The sequence below is a fragment of the Lucilia cuprina genome, chromosome 6, assembly GCF_022045245.1.
Source record: "Lucilia cuprina isolate Lc7/37 chromosome 6, ASM2204524v1, whole genome shotgun sequence".
Taxonomy (NCBI): Eukaryota; Metazoa; Arthropoda; class Insecta; order Diptera; family Calliphoridae; genus Lucilia; species Lucilia cuprina.
Genome location: NC_060954.1, coordinates 37,329,491 through 37,344,319, shown reverse-complemented (window position 1 = coordinate 37,344,319; position 14,829 = coordinate 37,329,491). Strand labels below are relative to the sequence as shown.

General features: G+C 30.4%; 2 protein-coding genes across 2 annotated transcripts; both read right to left on the bottom strand.

The window, feature by feature from the left end:
- Nucleotides 1-611: 611 nt before the first annotated feature.
- Nucleotides 612-2,747, bottom strand: LOC111685907 (luciferin 4-monooxygenase-like). The gene is made up of 4 exons (XM_046955141.1): nt 2,311-2,747; nt 2,033-2,219; nt 1,840-1,956; nt 612-1,773 (listed from the first exon to the last, which is right to left on the bottom strand). Exons 1-4 carry the CDS (start codon nt 2,660-2,662, stop codon nt 801-803), a joined length of 1,629 nt encoding a protein of 542 aa, XP_046811097.1. The 5' UTR covers nt 2,663-2,747; the 3' UTR covers nt 612-800.
- A 3,963-nt stretch (nt 2,748-6,710) lies between these two features.
- LOC111685905 (4-coumarate--CoA ligase 1-like) lies at nt 6,711-8,586 on the bottom strand. The gene is made up of 5 exons (XM_023448181.2): nt 8,440-8,586; nt 8,162-8,369; nt 7,912-8,098; nt 7,728-7,844; nt 6,711-7,671 (listed from the first exon to the last, which is right to left on the bottom strand). The coding sequence occupies exons 1-5, from the start codon at nt 8,584-8,586 to the stop codon at nt 6,711-6,713; spliced, it is 1,620 nt and encodes a 539-aa protein (XP_023303949.2).
- Nucleotides 8,587-14,829: the final 6,243 nt, after the last annotated feature.

Here is a 14,829-nt window from a genome sequence, read left to right as displayed (position 1 = left end):
TAATTATATATGGATTTGTATTTTGAAAATCTCTAAATTTTTCACACACATACGTATATACATGCAAATTACTAAATTTATAATGCTCAATAAATCTTGGAGTTGTAATAAATTTAACTTTTGGGATTTTTTGTATTAAAGACATGAGAAAACTTATTTCTACAAATATTTGATCAATTAGAAAAGTAATAGCATAAAAGTAGTAGGTGGAGGGTATTTAAGATTCGGCACAGCCGAATATAGCACTCTAACTTGTTTTGCCATAAAAAAGTAAATAATAAAAACACTTTTAAATTCTACATAAATAACTTTGAAGTAGACTTAACTTCCCCTAACAGCATTTATAAGGATAGGGCCATACTTGCGCCTACTCCCCTTTGAGCCCTCTTGTAAAAAATCTGTTTTTATTTTTTGCCATAAAAAAGTACAAATATTCCGGAATAATGTTAAAAAACAAATCAAATGCTTTATTTTTATAAATAATCCCCATGTTTAACATACTGGTGTAGGGTATCATATGATCGGCTATGCCCGACTATACATTCATAATTGTTTTAAATAGAGACATATTTTTTTAATCAAAATTTGATAATGTGATTAAATCGCTTACCCGGTTTTCAAGTTATTCAGTATTGGGAGACGTGCCCCAATGGCGAATGATCCCCTTTCTACCCTAATTCAAACAAATCGAAATGACAAATTTATTTAATAATGTTTGTGTTATAGTCCGCGTCAATTTTAAATTATTTTCATATAAAAATATCCTTTTCTTATTATAACTTATTAAATATGTAATAATATTAAACTTTTCCAATTTCGATCTTTCTCTTAGCTAAACAAATATCTTTTACCAAATGCCGCAGTACTTTGCCATTTTTGTTGTAAGGAATTTCCTGTAAAAAGTACACACCATAGTGTAACCGCTTGTAACGTGCTTCCGTTTTACTCTCCACAAATTTCACTATATCCTTCTCTCTCAATCTGCTCTCCACATGCTTGACGACTGCTGCAGCAGGTATATCGTTTTTCTCTTCGTCAAAAACACCAAAAACACAAACATCAATTACACCGGGTATGGTCATGACGATCTCTTCGATTTCATGTGGTGAATAATGAAAATATTCATATTTCATGACATCCTTACAGCGTTCCACCAAATAGAGATAATGTTCTTCATCAATATAACCCAAATCGCCAGTGTGTGTAAAACCTTCAGAATCGACAATTTGCTTAGTAGCCTCGGGGTTATTATAATAGCCCAACCATTTGTTAATCGAACTAACACATATTTCACCCAATTCATTGACACCCAAACGTTTACCGGTAAATTGATCTACAATTTTCAATTGTATATTGGGTACAATTTTACCCACCGATTTTGGTTTGTAGTCGCTGAAATTACACGCTATACCACCCGATTCTGTAGTGCCGTAGATATTTAATAAGTAACCTGTGGTTAAAACTGAACGTATACGTTTTTGTGTGGCTTCAGAACAGGCGGAACCTGTCATAAATATTAAATGTATACTGGACATGGCTTTTTGGGTATACCCCGGTAATAGTGAGACTTGAACCATTTGTGAGGGAAAGGTCATGAGAAAACTGACCTTATATTTTTGTATTACTTGCAGCATATATTGTGGTGAAAAGGGTTTTGTAGTTATAATCCTTATGCCTCCCACTAGTATATTGCAAATCAAATTGAACAGTCCCGTACCCCAATCTATTTCAGCAAAGGAAAACATAATGCTGGAACCATTTGTAACACTAAAACTTGATAAAAATTAACTATATATGTATATCTTATGGGAACTTTATTATACAAATTTTTAAAATTACCAAAACTCCGTGGAAAAAAGTCTATTTGATAAGCAAACACCTTTCGGTAAACCAGTTGTTCCGGAAGAACAGCAAACGGCCATAGTTTGATTAGGACCATATTTTAAAGGTTTAGCTCTGAAAGTAAAACAACTTTGATATGAAAAAAGTTCACTAAAAGCGTGATTAATACACGGCTGTTTTATAAACATACTGATAGAACTGCTCCGTTATGGTAGGTTCCAATAAATCCTCAATCTTCTTAACGTCACGCAAATGATTCTGTATTGTATAAATAATTGGCTTAAACCTTTGTGTGGCCTCTTTGACTTTATCATAGTGTATACCATGGCAAAATATAATTTTGGGTTGCGTAATATCAAACAAACGTTTAACCACATCTGTTAAAATGAAAAAATTTAATTAACAAATGCTCATAAATTATTCACTTTAAATATGTTCAGTCATTCACTTTCTCTCTCTCTCGCACACCTTTTTCCAAAACATGATTAACAGCATGAAATGCATTTCCATTAAACCAGGCAGCCATAACAACTGGCATTACGTAGGTGGTATTGGGTGCTAATATACCAACGACATCGTCCACGGTAAGCTGCATTATTTTAAAATGCTGAGCTAGACGTATCGCCGTAGTCAAGGCTTGACCGTATGTTAATGTTGTATTTTCAGAATCACTGATTTGACAGATTTCTTGGGGATTTTTACTGCGCATCATGAAAAGAGCAATTTCGCCTACCGAAACATTTTCATTAAACATTTTATTTCTGGTAGCTCCATGCCAAATTTTCTCCTCTTCATCGTAGTTAACTTCAAAATCGAGCATTTTTTCTTTCCGTCTTTCTTGGTAGTTGTGTTTAATGCTTTTCGTTCGGTGTTTTGTTTAATAATAATTTAAAAATTTGTTATCGATTTTGTGAATAATTGGTTTTTGTGTAAATATTAAAAATAATTCGTTTTAATTGTTTGTTTTTATATCACAATTTAATCTAATCTAAAAGTATTCCGATATTAAAATAATGTTACCAGTTTATTGCTATTACAGCAATAAACAGGTAATAGATAAATTAATAGTTTAATGTTAAACTGGTCAGAATACCAGCGTGAAATAATTTTACGGAGAATGTGCGACGTTACTAAAATTTTTAAATTAGTTGGCTACCTTTTTAAAGAAGAGATCTTACTTAGGGCCTGGGGTCATATATGGTCTCGTTTTCTTTTTGCTAAGAGGTACATGACCATTATAAGTAATCATCAAATTATTTATCTTAGAAAGAACTATGCGCATTACTTATTCTAAACAGGTTTATAATTACAATACGGTTCCTTCACAGAAAAAATCATCAGTAGTTTATTTTCAATTAACATGTTTTAATTTTCTTTATTTTTTATTTAAACAAATTTTTAATTGTCTTAATTATCTCGTTTTTTAAACTGTTTGAAACTTAAGTGTAAAATTTTGATTAAATTTTTAATTAAATCAATTAATTTTTTAATTGATTGAAAAAAAATTCTGGCCTTCTTTTTTTATTTTAGATTTATTTTTAATATTTCATTTTAAATTTTTGTGTTAGCAATATTTCTAATTCTTAAATAGTCAATAAAATTTTAGGCATATAATGTTCAAGTTTGTTGACAATTTATGAAACACATTATATGCTAAATTGTGACAATAAAGTGATAAATTCTGTAAATGCTGAAAACATTGTTAAAGATCTAGTATTTCTTTAAAGTTGTGTGTAATCGATTAAAATCGATTACCTTCTTAATTGATTTTAAAAAAAACTTTATCAACAGTTTAATTTATTTGATTAATAAATTAATAAAAAATAAATTTTATATTTATTAAATATTTAATTTATGCAATTAATGAATTAATCAATGTTAAATCTTGTATCAATTGACATTGATTGTTTTGATTAATTCGTAATTGGGAAAATATATATATATATATATTATATATATATATATATATATATATATATATATATATATATATATATATATATATATATATATATATATACTATACATATATATAATATATATATATATATATATATATATATATATATATATATATATATATATATATATATATATATATATATATATATATATATATATATATATATATATATATATATATATATATATATATATATATATATATATATATATATATATATATTTATTTTTTTTTACAAAGTTGGTAATTGATATTATCATTTTGGTTATAGGTGCAAAACTTGCTTGACACAATTATTTTGATAATTAAAACTCATTTTCAGTTTTTTTGTATTAAAAGAGTAAGTATGACTCATGATCTACCCGTCACATATGGTTCCATTTTCTTCTAACTGAGAAATGCTTGATCGAGATTTTCTCACTATTTCAATTAAAAATCAAATTATTTATCTTAAGAAGAAATTGGCTTATAAGGTTAGAAGGGGACCATATGCCATTTCTTTTCGAGGCTTTTTCGAATTAAAACCATAATATATATTTTCAATATTGATCTTGATTCGTATACTTAGACATAATGGCTTTATTTTTATCCGTTTCAATCATTCCTATGTTATCTTAATGTTCATATTTTTGTTACCTTTTCGCACTGACTTAAACGGCAGTAACGCCCATTCAAGGCGCAAATTCGCCAAAAAGATGCGGCATTTATTTTGCTTCAGTTTTGTGTGGTAGATGTGCTCCATGGAAATTGATCCTCTTTTACCCTTCTAAACTGGATTTTATTTAAAACACGATTCCTTAAGAGAGTAAAAATGACCTTGACCTTGCCATATTCCAAATGAAATTTATTATACAGCTCTGTATCATATATCTTCTCCACTTCGTTATTCTTTGATTAACTTCCAAGTTGCTAAGACCTACGGTTTTGCAGTTACTCTATACCAAACAAGTATGAATTTATAGTCGGACATTGCCGACCATACCTTACACCAGTCATTATGTTAAGATTTTGATTTTTTTTAAATAAAGCATTTAATTTGTTTTATTGTGGAATATTTTTACTTATTGTTGACAGAAAACAAGATTTTCTACAAGAGGGCTCATAGGGGAGAAGGGGTAAATATGGGCCTATCCTTATAAATTTTGGTAGATGAATTTACGTCTGCTACAAAGTCATTTATGTAGATTTTAATCGTTTTATAAGTAATTATAAGTTAATTTTGACCTTCAAGTCATTTTCTGAAGAGAGTCTGTATGGGGGCCAGGGTCAAATGAGGCCCGATCACAATTAAAATTAGTATTGTCATTTATTGTTCTATAAAACTATTTTTTGCTGATTTTTGTTGACATTATAAACATTTAACGTACTAAAGAGCTTAAAGGCCCGATTCGGGGGTACGGTTGTATGGGAGCTAGGAGAAATAATGGACCGATTTTCAATAGCGATCGTCCTTGAACCAAAAAAAGAGTGTGTGCCAAATTTCATCAAATTATCTTAAAAATTGTAGCGTGCGCACAAGGTTTACATGGACACACAGACAGACAGACAGACGGACATAGCTAAATCGACTCAGAAAGTGATTCTGAAGCGATTGGTATACTTTAAGGTGGGTCTAAGACCAATATTTAATAATACCCTCCCCACTATATAAAAAGGTATAAAAAGTATATATTCCTTCCTGTCAATTTTTTGTTCGATAGTACAGAAAACGACATTCAAGGCTGAACGGTGTGCATACTACTCCTGAATGTTCTGATTTATTCGATTAGTTAGTTTGTGAAGGGGATGTATGTTGCGCTCTATCGGACCCATGATCTTCTGTCTAACATCATAAAATATTAACCACTAAGCCACCTGAACCTTATAAAAATTACATTTCCTGATATTTTATTTGGGGACTCCGTAAATGACAACTTTTGGTAACCAATGTTATACCCAGATGGAATCTGTTACCTAGAATTTTCAGTCTCAGACTCTTAGGTACAATTGTATAGCTCCACTTCGTCTTCATACAAAATGCAGAAAACCTGCATGTTATTAACCCCATTATTCCTTAAGACAAAAATTGCACAGTGACCAGTTGTGGCTATAGTGCCTAAGAAATCCTGCAATCTATCCTACTGTTCTAGGATCGGTTGGTTGATTCTTTGATTTTTTCTATGATTAGTCTACAGAAATAACAAGTGGAATGTTTTAAAAGACTATCCCAACTATTAAGGTCTGGATCACAACCGCGTCAGGCCAATTCATCGGTAACCTCTTTACCTTTTACAGTGTCCCGGTAATCAACACAGCCTTACTGTGCATAATCTGAAAAACACTCGCTTCTTACGACCCTCCATTAATATTACCCATGGTTTTTCAAATTGCAAAGATCTTCACCTGAAAAACGCTACATTATTCGAGAAGTATGTAAGACAATTTGATGAAGCTATCAACCAGATAACCTCCATTATCTCTGATCCATCATTAAAACTGCATACCTCTTCGAATTCCTTCCACTCGTCTCTACTAGGAAGTCCAAGGTCATAACTAAATGATCAAAAATACCCTCCGCACTTCCGTCAGTTTCTGGCTTAGCTCAGCTGATTCAAATAGTATTCAAATAAAATCCTAGCCACCACAATTTCAACGTATTTCTCAATAGGGATCAGATTTAGAATAATATCCCATGTCGGTTACGGCCTTCTACCTTTTAGATACCCTGTTGAATATTAGCTTATAGTTGCGTTTTATCATCGCTACCTACCAAACGGTACAACCTGGCCACAAACCCCAATTCTTACCAATGTGGGTTCTGCAGATGTTATATTGATAACCTTTGTTATAGTTTGAACATTGAACTTTATTTTTAAGTATTTCATTTAACAATCTAATCTTAATACTTAATTTAGTATATATTTCTCTAAATTTTACTATTTAAATTCTTTAATTTAATAAATAACTCCCTTGCATCGCGTTTAACAGTTTTCCCATTAAAATTCTGTGGTAATTCATCTACAAACACTACACCATTATGTAATTGTTTCTGTCTAGCTTTTAAGTGATTCTTAACATGTTCTACCACATCTTGCTCCTTTAGTAAACTGTCCTTAGCCCTTACAACCAGAGCACCAGCAACATCACCATAATACTCATCATAAACACCCACAACACAGCAATCAATTACATCGTCCAGTTCGCGTATACAATTCTCAATTTCACTCGGCCAATAGTGTTCCGAAAGATATTTACAGATCTCTTTTTTACGATCAATTATATAGAGAAAACCATCTTCATCCATGTAACCTAAATCACCACTATGAAACCAGCCGAGAGAATCTCTCATACGCAGGGTTTCTATGGGGTTGCCATAGTAACCGGCCCAATGGTAGGGATAGTTCACTTGAATTTCACCCACTTCATTGGGTCCTAAATTGTTACCTTGTTCGTCTTGTATTCTTAAGCGTATATTAGGTACAAGTTTACCCACTGAGTTGCCACGTTCTAAGCCAAAGTAGCCCGATACACCACCAGCTTCTGTAAAACCATAGCCAAAACAGATTAAAGCGCGTGGTAAAATATTTTGGGTTTTTTCCAAAGTTTTGGTGGTAATGCAGCCTCCTCCACATTGTATAATTTTAATTGTTGCCATGTTTTCAGTAGTAAAGTTGGGACATTGGTTTAAGGCGACAACATGAGAGGGTGCCAGAGTAACATTGGTTATTTTATATTTTCGAGTAAGTTCTATAAAATATTCCGGAGTAAAGGGTTTACGTGAAATAATGCGAGTACAACCCGAGTAGCAACTGAATATCATTATCATAAGGCCGCTCATCCAATCTAAACCACTGGCGGTGTATATGACATCTTCGCTGGTAATGGCACTGAAGAAAGAAAATTTTATAATACTTAAGAAAAATTATAAATTTTTTTAACTTACGGATTTTCAAACATCAATTTATTAGCTGATATAGTGACAGCTTTCGGCAATCCTGTAGTTCCCGATGAACAAAGTATAGCTACAGTCTGATCGGAACCCAATGAAAGTTTTTCAGGTCTAAATGTATTAAGAAATCATATTTAGTTTATTAGGAAAACATCCAGAATTTAAAACTTTCACTTACTGATAAAAGAATTCAGTTTTTGTGGGTTGTAGTAGATCCAAAACGGAGGCAATACCTTCAATATGTTCACTAACGGTATAAATAAGAGGTCTGAAGGACTTTGTAGCTAAACGTATTTTCTCATAATCCGAACCATCGCAGAATATAATTGCAGGTTTGGTAATACCAAAGCAGTGAGTTAAAGATTCTGTAGTTAAAAGGAAGTTTTTGTCTGAAATTGCTTTAAAAAAATTCTATAATTTCCACCTACTTTCATCATACAAGGGACTGACTGCATGAAATGGTACCGAGTTAAGGAAGCAACCCAGTGCAATAGGCATTAAATAGGTAGTATTACGTGCCGCTATGCCCACCACATCATCATAACGTAAACGCATTTTCTTAAAATGTTGCGCTATACGTATGGCCCAAGTTAAAGCCTCACGATTTGTTAGACTTTTATTCTCAATATCATCGATCTTTGAGACAATAAACTCTACAGTTAAAATTTGTCTTATATTTTTAAGTATTAACAGTCCACTTTCTTACCTGTATCACTTTATTGGGATAATTTCTCATTTGTCCATATAAAATTCTACCCACCGAATGATGTTCAATATTATGCAGTGGTTCTATTTTTGATCCACTCCATATTTTTGTATGTTTGTCATAATTGGCACTAATAAGTTGATCCATTTTATGTTTACCTAACGAACTCTTAACGGACACTGATTTATTTTAAATTTGTTTAAAATAGAAAATAAATATTTTTATAGTATAATTTATTTCGAATATTGATACTTGTACTTTATCAATTAAAGTAGCTAATTAGAGATAAAGATTTCAATGTTCCAAGTTATATTTTACGCATTAGACAACAACTAATTATTAGTAAGACATTAAATAATAACAAAAACTTGGTGTTTCCTAAAACATTTTCGTCAATTGTGTGTCAGAAATAATTCAGTTTTTAATTATCAAGTATAGGGTTCCTCATTAAGATCTTATTGCATTATATACTTTCGAATAAGAGTCAAACGAAAAAGAACCCGAGAGAGACCTCCGATATAATCTCATTTAGTCATGTTTAATTGTATGTTTCTAGGTTTAATATTAAAGAACTTTTAATGAACAAAACGTATTAATATATAATAGTTGGGATCTTGCAATGACATCTTTTTTCAATGTCTGGAATATATCCATTATCTTCTAATGGAATTAGCGCCCGAAACAGAAAGAAACGGTCTAGAGGTCTAACTGTAAAAGACTGAAATTTTGCACATCATATCAGCCATTTTTTATAAACTGTAAATATTGTATTATCATTCTGGAAGCACAAAATTTATTGATCGTATTTGAGGTAACATATGAATTATATACATATATCAAACTTTAATAGAACCACCATCGTCTTACATCGGCTTTCGAAAAATGTTTCATTCAAATCGAAAGACACAAAGATTACATTTCTCTCAATTGTATTTACTGCTTGGAACTCTTTGAAATTTATATAGGTTCCAAGGCATTAACGAATTAGACTTAAACAGTAACATTTTCAAAAGGGCAATTTTATTTTCACTTTATGGAAACACCCGACGGCTCCGTATACATTAACACATTTCTCAAATCGTAATGACTAATCCATTTAATAGTTATTATACCCACCATCAAAAAAAATATATTGATTTTGTCATTCCGTTTGTAACACAACGAAATATTGGTCATAAATCCACAAAAGTATATATATTCTGGGTCCTTATTAAATTCTAAGACGATCTAGCCATGTCTGTCCATCCATCTGTCTGAGGGTTGAAATTTCGCATAAATATTTCTTATAGATAAAGTTTGTTTGGTATTGAAAATGGGCAATATCGGTTTACGTTTTCTGATAGCCTCCATACAAGTGTGAGGATTGACCCACAATTGACCCTTTTGACCTTGCCTTCAGAAAATTACTTTAACGCTTACACCTGGCCCAAAAATACGAGTATATAGATGAAATTCGACATAAGTTTTATTCGAGTCAAACGAGGTTTGATGGTGGGTATATAAGATTCGGCATAGCCGAATATAACACTCTTACTTGTTTAAGAAGTTGTTTAGATAAAGAACACCTTTTATATGAATCAGGATTGGAAGGTATTGATTGCATTTTCAATTATATTTACATTTGAAGTAATAGTAATTGAAGTTTTGTCAATTGTAATTGTTTGAAATTGTAATTTAAGTTTACAAGCAAATTACAATTACTGGTAATTATATTTGAAGTTTTCCCAATTAAAATTACTTATAATTATAATTGAAAAATGTTCAATTACTTGTAATTGTAATTTTTGTTTCTTATAATTATATGTAATTTGTAATAAGTGATGCCTAAATTACAATTTCAAGTAAATGTAATTGGTAACTTCAATTTCAAGTAATTGTAATTGGCAAACATTGAATTACAATTACAAGTAATTGTAATTGGTTTTTGGACAATTACACATTAAAAGTACTTGTAATTACAAAAACTTCAACTACAATTACAAGTAATTGTGTTTGGTTATTGTTTAACTACACATTACAAGTAATTGTATTTGATCATGTTATGAATTACTTTATATAATCATTACGCCCCATGCCTTATATGAATGCTCTATATGAGCTCATATTGATATACTTTAATACTAGGCTTGGGGCGTATTGATGACAAATTGATTCCTAATTCATTACATGGTCAATTACATTATATATAATGTGCAAAAACATATTATTTGTAATAGTAATTGAAGTTTATCAATTACAATTTCTTGTAATTGTAATTTAGGCGGCATTAATTACAACTACATGTAATGATAATTGACAATTTCATATAATTATAATTGGAAATTTGGAATTTCAATTACAAATAACTTTTATTGGCAAAACTTCAATCACAAGTTATTTTTTATTGGAAAAACATCAATTACAAGTAATTCTAATTGTTTAATTACAATGAGTTCAAACTTAATTGTAATCAAAAACGTAATCATTATACTACAAGCCCGTCTGTTATTAATATTATTTCAAATTACAAATATTTGAAATTGACAAAACTTCAATTACAATTGGTAAAGCTTTAATTAGAATTACATACTTTAAATGTAATCGTAATCAATCAATTGTAAACGGTTCAAATTTTTTCATCTTCTGGACTGTTTTAAGAATAAGTCTCTAATCTAGGGTACAACAAAAATAACAAATCTTCCCAAAATAGCCTGAAATCTTCACAATTGGCCAGCTGTTCGCCAAGTCTTCTAGCAAAATGTCAAGTTTCATGTATATCCTATTGTACAGTATCAATTACATTTATTGCATTTATATCGTTGCATTATCAAATAATTGTGTTAATATAATTGTCATTATTTTTACTTGAAGTCTTATCAGTCAAAATGTGTCTACCAAAGTAGTATACTTTTAAAAATATACTTAAAGCGCTATGATTATTAAATTATATCGCATGAGTTAAAATTTCTTATCAATATTGATTGTGAGTAAACATTTGTTTTATGATGTTTCATCAAAAAATTTACAAATGTTGATTGCTAATATACACATACCTACATAACTACTATGTTTACATTAATAAACAAGTGCGAATACTAGGACAGGATCCACCAATACCTTACACTTACATAAAGATTTGACTAAAATTCTCTTATATTTATGCAATTTATTGATTATAGCCTTATATCAAATATGGGTGCAATTGATTATATAGATTTACTGTTATTACCTCCGAACTTTAGTATTGAGGGGTAAAAAGTACCAGTTTTGCAACTTTTATTATTGAATTATTAAGTAGTTATATATTAATTAAACTAAAAACTAAATCAATAACTCTAAATATTATATTCATACAGTTCACTTATTGAACATAAATTCGGATATTCTGGATTAACACCTGTCAAACACTTACTAGCCGTTGGACCCTTTTCATATACCGGTAAATCGTACACATTATTGCGTGCATAATTACAAGCAAAATATATTGTATTTAAACGTCCTTTCTTCTCTGCCACAGCTCCGCAACCAATATGCGTGTTACGCTCATTGATTACAGTAGTAAAGTGTGCAATAAACTCATTGTCTGAACCGAAAATTCTATGAAATCTATCAACATCAAATTGTTCAGCATACAGATTTTCCGAATACCAATCGTTTATCATTTTTTTAATAATTCCAGCCAAATCCTTTGTACGTCCTGACCAATTAAATGAAGCTAAATTTTGTCCAGTCACTTTGAATTCATTAGTATTGTGACAAAAATCATGTTCATCATTACAGGTCATAGCATTTAGTTGTGCATATGTAGCCAATTCGGAGTGCCATTGTGTAGTGCCCATACGTGCAGCCGGTTCGAATTGGGTCAAATGACCCGCTAAATTGTTGCGAAGTATATTGTGTTGTTGTACGATGAGTGATTGTAAGTCATCCAAGTTAATCAGTTTAGCATTGTGGGAACATTGAGGTGAAAGAGTCTATAAAGAAATAGTAGATTTTACGGTACAATTTTTTGTTTTAAGTAAAATTTCTCATACTTATGTCTATAAACTATTGGATGTAATATATCCCGGGAGTGTTCAAACTTGGGTACCCTTTTTCCAAAGAAAAAAAAAATTAATACGAATCGACCGAATGGCTTAGAATATGCAAATGTATATCTCTTAACTATATGTTAGTCTATACTAACTATTTTAACTATTTAGTTTTAACTATCGATCAATCCATAGTCTTAACTATCGATCAGTTAATCTATATATAGATTAGTCTATAGTCTTGGCTACAGATTAGTCTGTATTCTGACTATAGATTAGCGTATAGGTTTGACTATAGATTGGTCTATAGCCTTGACTATAGATTGGTCTTTAGTCTTGACTATAGATTGGTGTATAGTCTTGACTATAGATTGGTCTATAGTCTTGGCTATAGATTGGTCTATAGTCTTGGCTATAGATTGGTCTATAGTCTTCACTATAGATTGGTGTATAGTCTTGACTATAGATTGGTCTATAGTCTTGAATATAGATTGGTCTATAGTCTTCACTATAGATTGGTCTATAGTCTTGACTATAGATTGGTCTTTAGTCTAGACTATTGATATGTCTATAGTCTTGACTGTAGATTGGTCTCTAGTCTTGTCTATAGATTGGTCTATAGTACTGACTATAGTTTAGTCTATAGTCTTGACTATAGATTAGGCTATAGCTTTGACTGTAGATTAGTCTATAGTCCTGACTGTAGATTAGTTTATAGCCTTGACTATAGATTAGTCTATAGTCTTGACTAGAGATTATTATATAGTCTTGATTATAGATTAGTTTATAGTCGTGACTATAGAATAGTCCAGTCCTAAGTATAGATTAATCTAAAATCTTAAATATAGTCTTGCCCATGGATAAGTCTCGAATCGCAATAGTGTTAAAACGAGGTTAACAACTTTTAAGCAAACTTTTTGGCAGCACTTACCCAACTATTACCGCAAGCTATGTGAGGTACATTTGAACAATTATTGGAACAGGGATCTATGCTTAGGTGATGTTCATTCGATCCGGACAAATAATGTTTTTGTGTAGGTGATTTAAGCTTCATAGTTGACAAATCTATACTTTGAAGGCCCTTATTCAAATCGATATCAATAAAGTCATCTTTAACGGCTGTTAAGTCATCGGAATTTTCACTAATAGATGAAACTGACTTATCTGGCTTTTTATCTTCCTTTGCAAAAGTTTCAGATTTAGGAGATTTTTCGCTAGTAGACGGTAAGGACTTCACGGATTTTTCATTATCAAATTTAGATTTATTCTCAGGTTTCACAAAGAAGTTCTTTTCATTCTCTATTACTTTAGTTGAAATTTGAGATTTATCTTTTGAATCGTTTAATGTTTTCACAGATTTATTTGCTAAATCATCTGGTTGTGATTCCTCACTAGAACCTTGGGACATTTCCAATTTATGTGTAAATTTATTATAACGAAAATGTATTAAAATTTCATCAATTGTATTTGTCCAAAAATCAATTTTGTTTTGCTTATCATTTTTATGATCTGCATTAGATGTTGTCCAAAATATAATTAAAATTAATAGAAATAATAGGAATTTTAATATTTTAGCCCACATCGTGTTGTAACAATTACTACTTCTCAGTTAAGTATTTAATATAAAACTAAATATTTATTTTGTGTTGTTTGAAATATGTTTGCAAAACTGTTTGCAATTTAGCGGATGTGTATAAAATTAAAAATTTAAAAAATGGTTTAAATATTTGCTTGTTATTGTTATTGAACATCTTAATTTTAACGCAAATCTCACGTTATTTTAATAATTGAACATATTCGTCATAAGCACAGAGTAATTTATATGTGATATTAATTATTGTGTTCATTTGAAATTTTAAGGGATTTTAACCAATTACAAGGAATTAATATGTATTTATATGACAAAATAAATGTTTTAATACAGTGTGATAATAATTAAAACTCTTTGAAACGAATGGACAGCAATATTCGACTATGTCGAATTTTAAATGCCCTCTAACATGTAACGAATTTTTTATTAATTTATGTATGTATATTAATATTTTTTATATTTCCTCCTCATCTTGATTTGTACCAAAAAACTTATTTATGTGAAATATTATTTCGATGTCTTTAAATGGCAGATATCACCAGATTTTATACCGATGTATGTATTTAGTAATGAATTATGTTCCTTTCCGAGTGGACCTTATATAAGATGATGAATATTGGTAATATGATCTTCGTTTTATTTGCGCAAAATTTATTAGGGATGGCGATATTTGGAAGGAAGTTTTGAAAGATGATAGAAAGGCAGATAGATTGATTGATAGATAGATAGATAGATAGATAGATAGATAGATAGATAGATAGATAGATAGATAGATAGATAGATAAATAG

Coding starts and splice junctions, on each gene's coding strand:
- LOC111685905 (XM_023448181.2), bottom strand. CDS start 8,586: ATGGATCAACTTATTAGTGCCAATTATGACAAACATACAAAAATATGG. Junction 8,099..8,161: donor CAGTCCCTTGTATGATGAAA/GTAGGTGGAAAT, acceptor TTTTAACTACAG/AATCTTTAACTCACTGCTTT. Junction 7,672..7,727: donor AAATTGATGTTTGAAAATCC/GTAAGTTAAAAA, acceptor TTCTTTCTTCAG/TGCCATTACCAGCGAAGATG.
- LOC111685907 (XM_046955141.1), bottom strand. CDS start 2,662: ATGCTCGATTTTGAAGTTAACTACGATGAAGAGGAGAAAATTTGGCAT. Junction 2,220..2,310: donor TAATCATGTTTTGGAAAAAG/GTGTGCGAGAGA, acceptor TCATTTTAACAG/ATGTGGTTAAACGTTTGTTT. Junction 1,957..2,032: donor ATAACGGAGCAGTTCTATCA/GTATGTTTATAA, acceptor TTTTACTTTCAG/AGCTAAACCTTTAAAATATG.